Consider the following 14,893-nt stretch of genomic DNA (forward strand, 5'->3'; position numbering starts at 1 on the left):
GTAGTTGATTATTAGAAATAGATAACTTTTTTTTTTTAAATTTTATCTCCGCCTATGAAGAAAATCTCAACCATCAAAAAGAGTGAGACATAGTGAGACTGATGAATCAAGATAAACCAACTAAATGTTGATTCATTTGGGGGAAAATAGATTTATTTAAGCAAAAAGTACCCCATGGAAACCAGTAATTGGCAGAACATCGCTTCTATTGAACAATAGTAAAGTTTGACTTTTCTACAGGAAACACAAATTATATGAAAGGTCAAAGTTTTATTCTCTGTGTTTTGTTTTTTACTCGTCTGTTTATTCTTTCTCTAATATTATTTGAACAAGATAATGATGTGTTTGTTTTTGAGAAACCCGAAACCAAAAAATTTGAATTAAAAAAAGTAAGAAAAACGTACACGCACAGGGAGAACATGAAAACTCCAAACTTGCCATTTTCAGTCAAACAGATTCAATACCATCCCAACTGGACTTTTTAGTCTCATGATATAACCAGATCGAGTTTATTTTTGTCATTACAATACATTTTTACTGCCTCTTTTTCTATACATCTGTTGAGAAAGGGACAGATTTTTTTTAGAATTGAAAGTAAATGATCTTCTGTGTTCCCAGGATATTTTCATATTCCCAAATATCATGTACTTGAAGGGCAGATTTACACAATGGATCCAAAAATTAATAAGACATATGTTGGGTCAGGGTGTCCTAACTACAATCAAGATGAACTTTGTTGTGCTTTTGTGTATTTAATTGTGTTGTGATTTGCGGAGGTGGATATACAGCTGTTTATACCAGTTTGTTCATTTACATGAGAACCAGCTCTCAATTAACACACCTGGTAGAAATAAAGGCAAAATTAATAGATAAATAGATATACTGTTTAAGTCGTAGATAAGCATGTCCACTGCCATCCAACAGGAGGCGCTGCAACGTGCATTTTAGAGTTGGTTTCATTTTCAGTGAAAGGTATTTAATTTTATCTGTCTTAGATAGAAATGTGCCATTAAATACCTTCCGATACTTTTCTTTCTGCCTGCTATGACCAAGGACAACCTTAAAAACCACACAAACACAATCACAAATTACATTCGGAAATGCAGAGTGTTTATCTATAATATCACACTCAGATGGAATATCCTTCTGCTTTCACCTCTTGCCAGCGTCCATTTGATTCCCAGACCATCAGTGACTGTAAATTGTGAGCCTCTTATTGAGATTGAACTCGTGTTTTATTAAAAAGTTAAGCAGCCATGAGTGTTGTTGCAGTACCTCACTGCGACCACTAGAGAGCAGCTTCATTCTCCTGATGAATATACCTATTCCTATATAAAGCCCATGTGGTATGCTTTAAACTGACCATTATACACATTTTGTTGTGATTGACACATTTTAACGTTTTTTTCAGAGATATGTGCTCACATGACAATTATTAACATGGTTGATAATGATGATCAAAGTAAGTGGAATGTATGGTATTGATTTGGACAAAAATCTAACTTTTTAATATAATTTTACGATATGTAAGCTGTTGGTAATTTAAAAATAATAGACACAGTGGTCTTCTTGCAAAATATAAACAGGTAAGTGGATATAACTGACATAGCAATAGTGATAATATCACATTACATTTGAACAGTCTGATAAGTTGCTTGTTGTGTTGCAACCTTTTACATATTCAAAGTACATCTGAAAGCATCAGCAACATATCCGATAGTCAAACTACAAATAAGGCCAAGTGATAGTTCAATATATAACATGTACCATTTGAGTACTTGTAAGAACATTCCATAACATATATTGTGCATGAAAGAAATATAAACTTATTCAAATATGTATCTTGTTAGTATCAGAATTTACCTCAAAGAAATTAACATATAGCACATTATTGTGTGTGTGTGTGTGTGGGTGTGTGTGTGTGTGTGTGTGTGTGTGTGTGTGTGTGTGTGTGTGTGTGTGCGCGTGTGTGCGTGTGTGTGTGTGTGCGTGTGCGCGTGCGCGTGCGTGTGCGCGTGCGTGTGTGTGTGCGTGTGCGTGTGCGTGGGTGTGTGTGTGGGTGTGTGTGTTTGGCTTTTCCCCTCTCTATGTGAAAGTCCTCTGTGTGATTAGATCTGCTGACTGTCTTGGGATCAGGTCGTAAGTTTAACCACGTCACATCTTTGTGCAACATTTGACTTTTGATACGACACCCCCGATGTCTCTGAGTCAACTCAGAATAACTACACCTCCCAGACAAATCAGACTTTTAATAAAGAATTAATCTCCAAGGTTCAGCAAAAAGAGACAAAAAGAGGTTAAAAACTGTTTAAAAAAAAAAAAAAGCATTAATCATGAAAGAGACGGGACCTCAAGGTCACCTGAATGAGCCCAAACCATCAACCTTATCAAATGAAACAAACTCTATCAAGACACAAATGATCAATCCCTTGGCCTTGTCTCGTCTCCAGGGTGGTTGTAGATTGTGTCTGTCTTACAAGAAGAATTTCATCCACTATTAAATCCCTTACAGTTTGTTTGTCAGCAGCTCTAAAAGTATCTTATGTTCAGTTGTGGAGGGAATCGAATCACTCTGACGATCTGCCTCGGATCAGTACGTTCCCCTCATGTTTCCCCTCACTGAGGTTCATTCACTCTTCCACCACATCTCTCTCCGATCGATCTCCCTGTAAGTTGCACACAAGACTGCACGAAATATTTAGTTGTCTCCTTGGCAACGAAAATATTCCTATTTGAGTCAGGTCCTCTGGGTGGAGTCCCTCTCACAGCTGGACTCCGCTCAACCAGGTTACATTAAATTAAGAGTCGTCCCACAGAGATCTTTAATGACTTGCAAAACTACCACTTCATTGTTCCACTTAACTTCAAATCAGTTCAAGCTGAGAGAACTTATCTGTTACTGTTACTTTGTTTATCAAATACCACTGATGGTCTTTCATTTTTGACTGTTATCATATGAGTCTAAAATCCTCAAATCATTTTGTAAATTTAAATTTGCTCCCTGTTTTGTAGTAGCTGGAAATGACCACTGGAGGCCAGTAAACTTCAGATCAACTTCATTTTTTTCTCAATGAACAAACATGCCCAGACAAGTCATTTACACTCTATAAACTATAAAACGTCAATGAATGCAAATGAAAGTGAATATATAGTATATATATTTTCACTATATATTACAGTATACACATTGCGCAAAGCTCCACACAGGAAGGTCCTTCACACCCGGACTCCAACTAGGAATATTCTCACTGTGAGGCAATAGTACAATCCACTTCCCCCTCCAAGACTCTATTACCCCACTCATAACACAGTATAACACTGATGTATTGCCATGTCTAAAATAGCATTATCTGTCTCGGATTGAGTTAGTGTGTGTCCATTCCTTCTGTTTATGTAAAGGCTCTTTGTGTCAGATCTGCTGACTGTCTTGAGACTGAGTTCTTGGGTGAGTTTAACCGAACCACTGCCCCGTGTCACACCAGGCGTCTGATGCAATACCAACCCTTCCCTGTGTCACCGGCTCCCGTCAACAGAGCTTCTCTCACACAATGAAATCAAACACTGTTTGCTGAGGAGACGTTAAGTTAAGTTAAACCTTTGGCCTGGACACAGTCAGTTCATTTAGTCACTGATAAATGCCAGCTGTTGGAGGCAGGAACAGAAACCACACACTGTCTGTCGGTGAGAAGTCAAAAAGAACAGCTGAAGGGATTTCCACCGATACATGCATGCAAGCTGCCGCCTCGTCAAGCTTGTCATTATGTGGTCGTTAAATATTGATCTTTTAATTGATCTCATTCTCAGAGACACAAAACAACTGCCGCAAATTCGGTTTGGGAAGTAACCCGAGGAGAATTTGGTCATCAACAGTCAAACTTATAAGAATACAACTAAAGAATCAATGGGCCAATATTACAAATATTACAGGCAAATATTAAAAGAGTGACATTTACCTCAAAAGCCAATTTCACAGAGTAATAACACTTTGTGGTCATTTATCTGTTTCCATACATGGAGACGACAATGGTTTGTTTTACTTAATATTCAATAAATGTTGTTTAAATGTTTCCTACATGTAGTATAAAAGGGATCAAATGTGTCTTTCCTGTGCGACTTATTCCCAAGAGAAAGTGATAATGATGATAATAGAATAACAACATAAGCATATTGAGACTAGTTTCTAGAAGACAGTTGCAAGATCCTATTCAATCTGACTGTTTGGTTTCGAGGAGGAAATGAAAAAAGGTGAACATCTTGACACACTAGTTCTGCAAAAGACTGCGCAGTGTCATCAGTGGTTAACACCGCGGACTGATAATGAGAAGAGTTGTGTTTTCGGGGGTTTATTTTTAGAGTTTCCTGCAGTAAATTGGTTTCTCTAGTAGTACATTGTTTGTGGTCGTATTCGCCCTGAGATGGACTGAGGTGCACCCTGTTCTCACTCATGGTGAGGTCAGGGTGGGATTTAGTTCAGCACCCGGGAGCCTAATTTGAATAAAGTACCAGAATGAAAAGGTAGATGGAAACTGTTCAGATCTGAATCGCATTACTGATACGCTGTAGTGTGTTAGTGTCAGTCACAGCAGCCGCATGCCAGCAGCTAAAAGTGCAGACTTCCACTGGCCGTGAGTCACAGATTCAAATCATCATGAAACCCTTGACTCACTCTCACCGTTCACTTTTCCTCTATTTACCGCAGAACTAAAGTTGACTTTCTTGGCAGTTTGGAACCTGCCATTTGATCTTCCTGTAAGTTTAGGAGCTATAAGTACGCACATGGACATTAAGGTTTCCGGCTGTGCTAAATATTTAGTGGTCTCCTTGGCAACAAATAGATTTCTATTTCGGTCCGCTCCTCTGGGGAGTGTTCCCTCTCACAGCCAGACTCGACTCCACCAGGTTACGGTGTAACAGGCTGCGGTCAACCAGTGATCGCTCACTGATTGGAGTCAGCAGCTCCCCTTCAACTGCTAAAGTGAACATTTTTACGGACTCTCCAGCTTCACTTTGAATCAGTGGGCGGCTGCTCGGCGGCAGCGATGCAGTATTGGCCCAATGAACTGTCAGTCAGACGGAGGGACCGCCCTACGCTGTATATAACGGCCTGTCTGGGTGGAGGGAGGCGAGGCCCTGCAGCAATATCATCTACTTCTCAGCTCTGACCAACGACATCAGCAAAGATGCAGAAAGTAAGTGACATTTTGATCTCAGCTGTAATACTTTAACTCTTTCAGATGTTCACATTCAAGCCGCACTGTTAAAAAAAAAAATGGAGCTGGCGGCTGATGTTGGCAGAGTCTATATCGGGCTGATGAAAGTGATGAACTGGTTGAACTCTGCTTTAACTAATGCAGAATGTTGCTGATAACATTTTTTTTTATTAACCTCTTAGAGTTTTGGCTTTGTGATTTCATGTGATTGCCTTTTATGGTCAAAATATTCAACACACACACCCCAGAGGCACATTAGTCTCCCACTTTCTTTTTTTTTCTTCTAATTTGATCTTTACCACTGCAAATGCATCAGAATCTGCTGTTTCTCTCGTCACACTCTCCTCGCAGAAATTGAATTTTGCTGCAACACAAGCAGTTGTTAACATTTGTCAATTTCATTCCAGTCGAGCTTTTTTCTTGACTGCGTGTCAGAGTTAAACAGGGGCGAGCAATGCATGCTGGTCTCTTTGGATTCATAAGCCAAGTAGATTACAATAAATGCCATGTATTATCCTGGCTTATTACTGGCTACAGGGGTAAACAAGATTGCGAAGGAGGTCTAGAGGCTGAAATCACATCAAGGAATAGATTGAAATAAAGTAATAATACAGAGGTTAGATTAGTTGCTACAATATCAAGTTCATCTTTTAGAATGAGCATGAATAGACAAAACAAGTTTATTTACCCGCAGAAATCTGTCAACGAACACCTCTTGCACAATGAAGCTTGATTCTGTGTTTATTTGCATTTAAAACTCAACAGAGTGACAAATACTTCAGAAAATAATCAGATTATACTGGCAGAATGAGTCACCGTGCTGAGGTTTAAAGCATTTGCAGGTCTTATATAGTAAAGTTTGCCGATTTTTTTTTAACATCAAATTCGATACTGGAGCTGAACTCATCTCAACCCTGCACAGTTGAAGGCCCGGTGTTACATGTTGTGCATGCACTTCACAGAGGGAGTGAATGCCACACCCAAGATATTCTACCCCCTTCCTCTTACTTGACGTTTCCGATTTAGTTTTTTCTTCTTCCAGATTTATGCTTTCATGTCCCTGCAATTAACCATTCCATATATATATATATATATATATATATATATATATATATATATATATATATATATATATATATATATATATATATATATATATATATATATATATATATATATATATATATATATATATATATATATATATATATATATTTTTTTTTTTTTTTTGTCTGTTTTCATTAGGTCTATTCTATATATGTACTGAGCGCAAAATGTACAGCTGTGTGTGGGCCAGGAGTGTTTAAATACTTTTTCCACAGACCTTCATCAACTATTTTGGTTTCGTCTCACTCTGACATTGTTAACATTTGCTGTGATTTTTCATGTCAGCCAACAGCTGCAGCGTGTAAACACCAAGTAGTTCAAATTCCCACTTTCAGGGAGGCTTTGCAGAGCAGACGTGTACATTTCCTGACATTTTTCTCCCAAACAACTTATTTCCACAATTCTGGGTACATGTAAAAAAAAAAAAAAAAAAGCAATAATAAGGAAAACCCATTGAAACATTTTGAACAGATTGCTTTAATGCATTTAATCATCAGGGTTTTACAAGTTTTCCAGTTTACCTGATTTCAACTAAGCTGATATTTGACATTTTACACATGGCAGAACTTTAAAACAGAGGTCTGTGTTTCACAAGATTGCTCGAGTGTAATTTCCCAACTGTGGCTTAGTATCTCCCTGCCACATGCACAGTAAAGACTCGGCAAAGGATTTCTGCTGTGCTTTGCCCTTTTTTTTTTTTTCCACTGTGCAGCTGCCGATTGGCGCTGCACTTAGGAAAATATGACTTCACTGTGCAACACTCGTCCCTCGTCGTTTTTCAGCATAGTTGACCTCTGCCAGAATCAGCTTCGAGGAAAATGTCTGCAGCAGGATAAGAGAGGGGGAGAGAGAGAGAGACTTGGGATCTCTGACCGCTCATTCAATGAAAGAATAATTGAGAACACATGTTTTGCAATTTAGAAGGATGAAGTGAGGTTTGGAGAGTTGGCTGAGGATACAAGCCTGAAGCTGCAATAATGAATGGATCTTGTAAACTCTTCTTTTATTACATCATAATAACATTTTGTAAAACTACCCCCCCCCCCACACACCCACTCTGTGCCTTCACAGGGAATGCTTGTGAAGAACATGTCCTTCAAGGTTGGACAGACCATGACGATTGTTGGAGTCCCAACCCCTGATTCCTCAAAGTAAGTCTGGATGTAAACCAGAACAAACAGAAAGACCTTTGTTTGAACGAGTTCGATGTTCAGGTTCTTGAGGTCTGGAACAGATTTTCTACTTCTACTTTTTCGATAAACTATCAGAATTCCAGTTATTTATTTGATAAAAAAAATTTTTTTACCATTATTTTTTTACTGTTGTGACTTTAAGTTAAGGTTATTGTGTTATACCTAAAAATACCCAACTTTAAAAAAAAAAAATTGTATTTGTAGATTAGTTTGCATGTCAGAATATGTAACTTTTCTTCTTTTTGTGTCCTCATTTTTTTCTTTAAACCCTTTAAATTTAATAATATCTCAAAATAATAAAACTACATTTCATTCACTACTCACTATCAATACAATATTGGCTAATTATAAAAAAAATAAAAAAAAATAAAAATTCTTTATTCTTTATTCACTTTCTATACTTGCTCCACTTCCCCTGCTGCAGAGACCAAATTTGACTTTATGTTCTTAATTAAAATCCACATGAACACAATGTACTGACTGATGACTTTTAATGTAAGAGCAACTTTTTGAGGTTTGTGTTCGGCCCTCGTCTGAAAGCACGGCGACAAAAGTGACTGAAATGTGTGTTTCTCTGTTTTCGTAGCTTTGCCATCAACGTTGGCACTGACGAGCAGGAGATCACGATGCACATCAACCCTCGTTTCAGTGCCCATGGAGACGAGAACACAGTGGTCTGCAACTCCTACCAGGGGGGCAACTGGTGTGAGGAGCACCGGGAGGGGGGCTTTCCTTTCCGCCAGGGAGAGGAGTTCACGGTGTGACATTTGAGCTTTTTTCTTTCTAGTATTTGTTCTTAAGCTGTTTTTTTTTTTTTTTTTTTTTTTTAATTGAGATATATGTTTCTCAACCAGAGTGCACACTCGTCTCATGTTCCTTCTCACTTCTTCTTCCTGTGCAGCTCACCATTGAGTTCACCCCGGCGGAGTTCACGGTGAATTTATCAGATGGCTCTGCAATCCACTTCCCCAATCGCGTTGGTGCAGAGAAATACTCAGTCCTAAACTTTGAAGGGGACGTTCGCGTCAAGAGTTTGCAGATCAAGTGAATCTTCATCCTCCCATCAATTGCTTTATGAAAATTCTCACTTTTTTCTTTGCTCAGTTTGGCAGATGTTTGGCCTCAAATGTTTATCACAAAATAATCCGCTCTGCTAGATTTTAGTGAGTTGAGAGCAGATTCACAACATCGCAGTAGGTTTGCATACAGGAAAAAAAAAACATTGTGTCAGTTTTACTACCGAGTTCCCTCTCTGTGCAGATGACATTTACTCCTGAAGTAGTTTCAGTACTTTAGTGTCTTTGTTGACAGGAACCTGTTTTGTCAGATAGATCTTCATAAAATGTGCCAAACTTTTCTTCAATGTGCCTTGAAGGGTTTCATAGTTTCTGTTTTCCAAGACATTCCAGATTTGTAATTGGCTATAATGCTCACATGGAACAATGTCTAATAAAAATGTCTAATAAAAAAAAAGAAACGCTTTCTTGAGTTTGTATGTATTCCCTGCGCCTGGCTTCATCTCGATTACCCATGAACTACAAGAAAACCATCATACTTTAGATTAGTATGACACCCTGCCTCATTATCTGATTGCTTTTGACTTATCTTGCCTGCCCATGTAAACTTTAAGTTAGTTCAGGCATTTGATCCACACCTAATCTCAGTTTATAATTTGCAAAGCTCAGGTTTCCCCTGACAGACACTTTGCAGTTACAAATAAAGGAAAAGCCTGACGTTTTACACTGTAAAATGTGGGAATTGTGGTTTTATGTCAAATTGTATTTAAAGAAACATGACATGTTGTAATTACCCATGTTTGCCAGTAGATGTCAAAATTGCGATATTTATGCGATTTACCATCCCTTGGAATAGGAAAAAGCTACAACATCTCTGTTGCTCCTGTTTTCTTGTCTATGTAGAATCTGTTAGATACAGAGGAAACACTTTTATTTTTATGACAAACATGAGCTGGGATTGCAAGTCCCAGCTGACGTCACATCCACTGTCACAACTGTATATTGAGCTTCAGCAAACTGGGGGGAAAAAAAAATCCATCTTGTTCACTAACTAAAGATATCTCACACAAACCTTATACAATCTGACAGGTTTACTGGGTGCACACTGGCCTACGTGTGTGTGCGCGCGTGTGTGCGTGTGTTGCAGAAGAGACTGGTGAGTATTATAATAATCTAATCTGATGTAACTGAGGGCAATGTGTGTGGAAGTGATTTGAGGAGAGATGGATAGACGAGTGAAGGTGGAGAAGAGTATTTGGGAGGACAGGTTCCCAGGCTCTGATCCTGCGAGACAGAGGCTGGCAGGATCCTGACAGATGACCTTTTCTTTCTTCTTTGAGAGTATTCATTAACAGCAGGCACATGTGTGTTGTGTGTGTGTGCGTGATTGCGAGGAATAATGGCTTTTCTGAAGCTCCCTGTCAGTATCTAAGTTGATCTCTCTGGAGGAGATTTGTGTATCTCGATGGCCACAGTTTATTTCTTCTCTGTATCTCTCCTCATCTACTTCGTACTTTTCTTTTTCTTTTTTTCTCTTCTCCTCCCTTCTGCTTTCTGAACATTTCCAGGAGTGGAAATGGCACTGAAAAAAGTTACACTGCTTAGACTAAAGGTACTGTTGTCAAAACATAACCCAAGAAACAGCACAGTACTTTCCTCTAAATGATACTAAAAGTAATTTGTTACTTTTTAAAATGCATTACCTAATTTTGTCAGTGATGTGCATTTCATTTGATAATGAAATATAATTCAAAGCACAGTTCCCTGACAATAATAAAGAATGGAAAATGACACGGTAGTGATGTTTTTTTTTTTTTAATAAATGTAGATATAAAACAGCAATTGCATGTTTTTAAAAGAATTACCGAACTGGTTTGAATATTCATTCAACTAGCGGGTGTAATCAGTAATGCCTGAAGAATTAAAAAAAAATATTGAAGATGAAGACATACATAGGTATGAGTGAAATTACAGACTGAGAAAAGAAAATCAAGTCTCTACAATAGCTGCTCATTTCCCACATTTCCCTTTGCATTTTTATTAAAATGCTTTTCCTTTCTCTGCCAAATTACCTCCCCTATTCCCCTTCTTCGACCTGCCATGCCGCAGCTCCAGCCCGTCCCTCTTCTCGCTATCTTAATTGAAAATAACTCATTTTAGCACTTCCTGTTCTAATTATTTCGTGGCAGACAAGATCAATATCCAGGGCTGTCTGTGTTGTCGGTGAACTCATATGTTTGTGTTTGTTCTGCGTCCGCCTGGATAATTTTAGCCCGAGACCGTCCCGCGCGCCCCTCACCCTTCCGCTTTCTCACAATGATAGTGAAGGAAAATAGCATCAGGTGACGCGCGTGAACTCAAAATCAGACGTGCGTGGTTCACGCCGATCCTTTATCACCATTCTCGCAGATCACCCTGGGGCTTGTGGGGAGGACAAGGATACAGCCAATCAATCACGTCAGAGCTTTGATTAACACATTTGTCCTCAGTGGGGCCCTGGAGCAGGTCATACAAACGTATATAAGACATTTATGTAAATCTGTGCGAGTCCAGCAGGCAGCAGGCGTGTGTGGCCTGTTTTTTCTTTTTTTTTTTTTCCAACTCCCATTCGTTGTAATGAGTATTGCTGATGTTTAACTCGTTGCTGTGTTTCCTTCACCTGTGCACTGTCATCCGCAGCGTGTGAGCAAAATGTGCTGAAATGTGTGCGGTGGAATGATTCACCTCAGCTTACATAAAACCTTTGTCTATATTTAGTGCCAGCATGACTCCAGATTTCTGCAGCCGAAGCTATCAGCCACACGTTGAGATGTGCGTGGGCCTGCCCTGAGCTGACTGTGGTCCTGGATTCACGTTCTGCAAAAAAAAAAAATAAAAAAAATAATGACAACTGAATCTGAATTTCAAGGTTTGCGTCAATCTACTGCATCTATTCCATGTGCTTTGACAGCGAGCAACTAAGAGAACACAGATAAGGTCAATTATCATGTCTTGAATAATTAAATAATATTGACACATCGTGCAAAGACAATTTTAACCCTATAAATGAATTGATTTGATGTTGATGATATGATGCCACTCTCGCTCGCCCACAGATGGTCTTTCTCTCTCTCTCTCTCTCTCTTTAAGGGTCAGTTCACAGACGTGGGAGAGTCATCAGATAATATTGCAAACTTCTGCTTTTCCGAACGTAACAGCTGGCACGTGTTCACGCTGTCTGTCTGCCATTTACCTGCAATTAATCTTCAGGTGATTCTGCACCACATGTGACTCCAGATCCATTCAAGGTATTTACAGCTAACCTCTGCACTTGTTTGCTGTCGGGCTTAATAAGCAGCATTCAAACGAAGCAAATCTCTTGAAACTCTTCGGGAACAATTCTTTTTTTTTTTTGAAGGCAATCGTTCAGAAATGATTCTCTGTTGCTTTTCCCCACAGACAAGTGAGACCAAATGAATCAATCAAAACGAGATGAATTAAATTCGGTGTGGGGTTTGCATGTTTTCTGGGCAGACGGATTTCCTCCCACAGACTAAAAACATGCATTTGAAACCAGAAAGAGTCATAAAACATTAAGCACGGCTTTATTCTCACATGTATTTCATAGAAAATGTTCACATATTTATTCAGTGTATCAGACAAGGACCACTTTCATCCTTTTTTCCGCTTGATGATGATAAAAATCTTTTCATCTGAACCGAAGGTTATAGTGGAAATTAAGTTGACAGGACTCCTTTACAGCTTGTATTAATAAGGACAGACGAGAGACGCTTGTTCTGAGATTCCACAGTCATCATGCATCTGCATGTTTGTTTCCTTGCCCCATGTCCTCACAGTCCACAAAAGGTCCAAACCCAAGGGAACTATAGGATTTGTCCTGAGCAAACACTGGGAATTCTGCAACAGCTTGGAGACTGTTCCGTCATTGACCTGCCCTACAGTGTGCGTGTGTGTGTGTGTGCGTGCGTGCGTGCGTGCGTGCGTGCGTGCGTGCGTGCGTGCGTGCGTGCGTGCGTGCGTGCGTGTGTGTGTGTGTGTGAGTGTGTGTGTGTGTACCTGAGGGTATTTGGTGCCGATATGTGTATGCATGGCAGCACAGGTGGCCTTTCACATGCAGCAAGCCCTTTCAAACATCCAGTGTGGGCCTTCGGCTGTATACTGCAGATGTTTTGGTAATGCATAAACACCAATGGATGAAGGAACGTCCTCCCCCACAGAAGGAGCTGAATGAAACAAATCTTGCTCTTATTTTATTTATTTATTTATGTTTGATAGTTTAACAACTGTACATAAGAAACACTCTCTTTGTGTTTCTCCCAAACATGCGATCCCTCTACAGGACACGACTGACCTGGGCCAAATGTGTTTAACTCAACTTTCATCCGATTGGCAGGGAGCGGGGCTGCGAGGTTCGAATCCTGGTTCTTGAGAGCCAATTACTTTAATTGGTTAGTTATTTTTTTCGTTTTGTTTTTTTTTACCTAGGAAGCCCCAGGAAAGACAATAGAAAGGTGCAACAACATGCATTAACTACATAAATTGATAAAGCTGCAACTTAAAAAAAAAAGAAAGAAAACAAAAGTGATGTTGCATGCATTATGTGCACCCATTTCCATTCGATTCATATTTTCTCAACGACCTGTGGCAGGTTTAGAGGTTGCTTTTTGTTACACGTGACTGTAATGGGAAAGTTGCCGTCGGGCGTTCTGCGGAGTTTCATGATGCAACACTTTGTAGTCGACTGTGTTGGAACGAGGGCTTATGCATTTTTTCAGAAGTGATACTTTTGGTAAAATGTAAAAGCAAATTGTGGCATTTCTAAGAAGATGTGAGCTACTTTTCTATTTTTTTAAGTTTCATTATCTTATTGCCGGTCCTCCGCAAAGACAGAAAAGAGACATTCCCGAGCAGAGAGAGAGAGAAAGAGAGAGCGAGAGACTGTGACGAGATGACAGAATGAATCAGTTATAAAACTCTCAAGTGATCTGTAAAGCACACCATCATCCCTCATATTGTTTACATGAGTTGTGTCCCGGGTTGCAATAAGTCTCATCAGCATTTTGCCAAAAGGGAAGCTATCCAGAAAGCTTCAGCATGAACTGGGTCCCCGTGGTCTTTTTCATCAACTAGTTAAAAAAATCACATTTACAAACTACCTCAATCGGGCTTGATCCTTTGTATGAATTAAGATTTGAGAGTTTTAATTCTACTGTTTCTAACGCGTTTGTTCGTCAGAGAGAAGGCAAACATTCGCCACGGTATGCACAAGGCTTCAGCGCCAATCTGCCGTAATCCCACAGTAATCAGACCTTCAGGCTGTGTGGCAGGATGCGCCGACCTGCTTGCTCAGCCAAATCACTGCGGGCTTTACACTGTAAGTACAGTCAATCGTCTCGCATGCTTTACGGAGCATTTTACATTTGTTCTTCCCGCACCGATGATGAACTTTTTCAGCTCTTAATGCACCGGTTTTATGGCACTTAGAATTATTTCCCTGTGTTTGTGCCAGAGGAACGCGCACATTTAACACTTCACGTTATATCAAAGAAAAGTGCTCGCTAAATGCCTCAATTTTAAATTTCATGTGGTTCGGAGACGGCGAAATGTCAGTAATGGCTTTTGGGGGTTGAGCCTTTACTACGACGCGCTGCTCCACGTTTCCCATGGAAACATACATTCACGGCGAGCATGCATATAACCGTTCCATGGAGGCAAGGTCTGCACTGTTTGACTCCGCGACGAGTTTGCACTCAGTGCCCTGGTAAAATAGGACACCGTCATCTTGATGCTGTTGAATTGTGAATGTGGCCACCTCTGAAACTATCCGCGCAGCGTATGATCCCTCGGGTGACGACGAAGAGATCAAACAGGGCTTCTCAAGCTACTTTTTTAAGCTTTTTTTCAAAAGGAGAAATGAAAAACAAAACACCTGGCTTGTGTTGGCCACAAAAGGAACTACCACATTTGATTTTCTGTCCTGTTACTGTTGAGAGGATTTAGTATGCATACTCGTCACCATATATACTGTAGATAACGGTCATTTGGATGGCTGCTATTGCGTCTCAATATCCACATCCAATCCCAGACTCCAAACGATTCACCACACGTTCACTTCTCATCGCCAACAAATACACAACACTCTTTGTACATTGTTTTTAACTATTCTATTGCCTGAAAATCAAGACTATATCCAGGCATCCTCTAGAAAAGTTAATCATTTGACATTACCAAACTTCAGTGTTCCCGTTTCAAGCGTAAACCAGATGAAAATAACACATTTCACCAATTCTACCTTTAGAAGTTGATCAATTCAGACAGTATGGTTACCTAAAATGTGTCATTTCTATATTTTAACAACCGATTTAAT

At 39.5% G+C, this 14,893-nt stretch overlaps 1 protein-coding gene across 1 annotated transcript; it reads left to right on the forward strand.

Moving 5' to 3' along the window:
- The first annotated feature begins 4,627 nt into the window (after positions 1–4,627).
- Positions 4,628–9,399, forward strand: lgals2a (lectin, galactoside-binding, soluble, 2a). The gene is made up of 4 exons (XM_080488779.1): positions 4,628–5,189; positions 7,389–7,468; positions 8,097–8,268; positions 8,412–9,399. Exons 1-4 carry the CDS (start codon positions 5,181–5,183, stop codon positions 8,556–8,558), a joined length of 408 nt encoding a protein of 135 aa, XP_080344905.1. The 5' UTR covers positions 4,628–5,180; the 3' UTR covers positions 8,559–9,399.
- The last annotated feature ends 5,494 nt before the right edge of the window (positions 9,400–14,893 follow it).

This window comes from Lipophrys pholis (genome assembly GCF_963383615.2).
Source record: "Lipophrys pholis genome assembly, chromosome: 19".
In the NCBI taxonomy this organism is placed as follows: Eukaryota; Metazoa; Chordata; class Actinopteri; order Blenniiformes; family Blenniidae; genus Lipophrys; species Lipophrys pholis.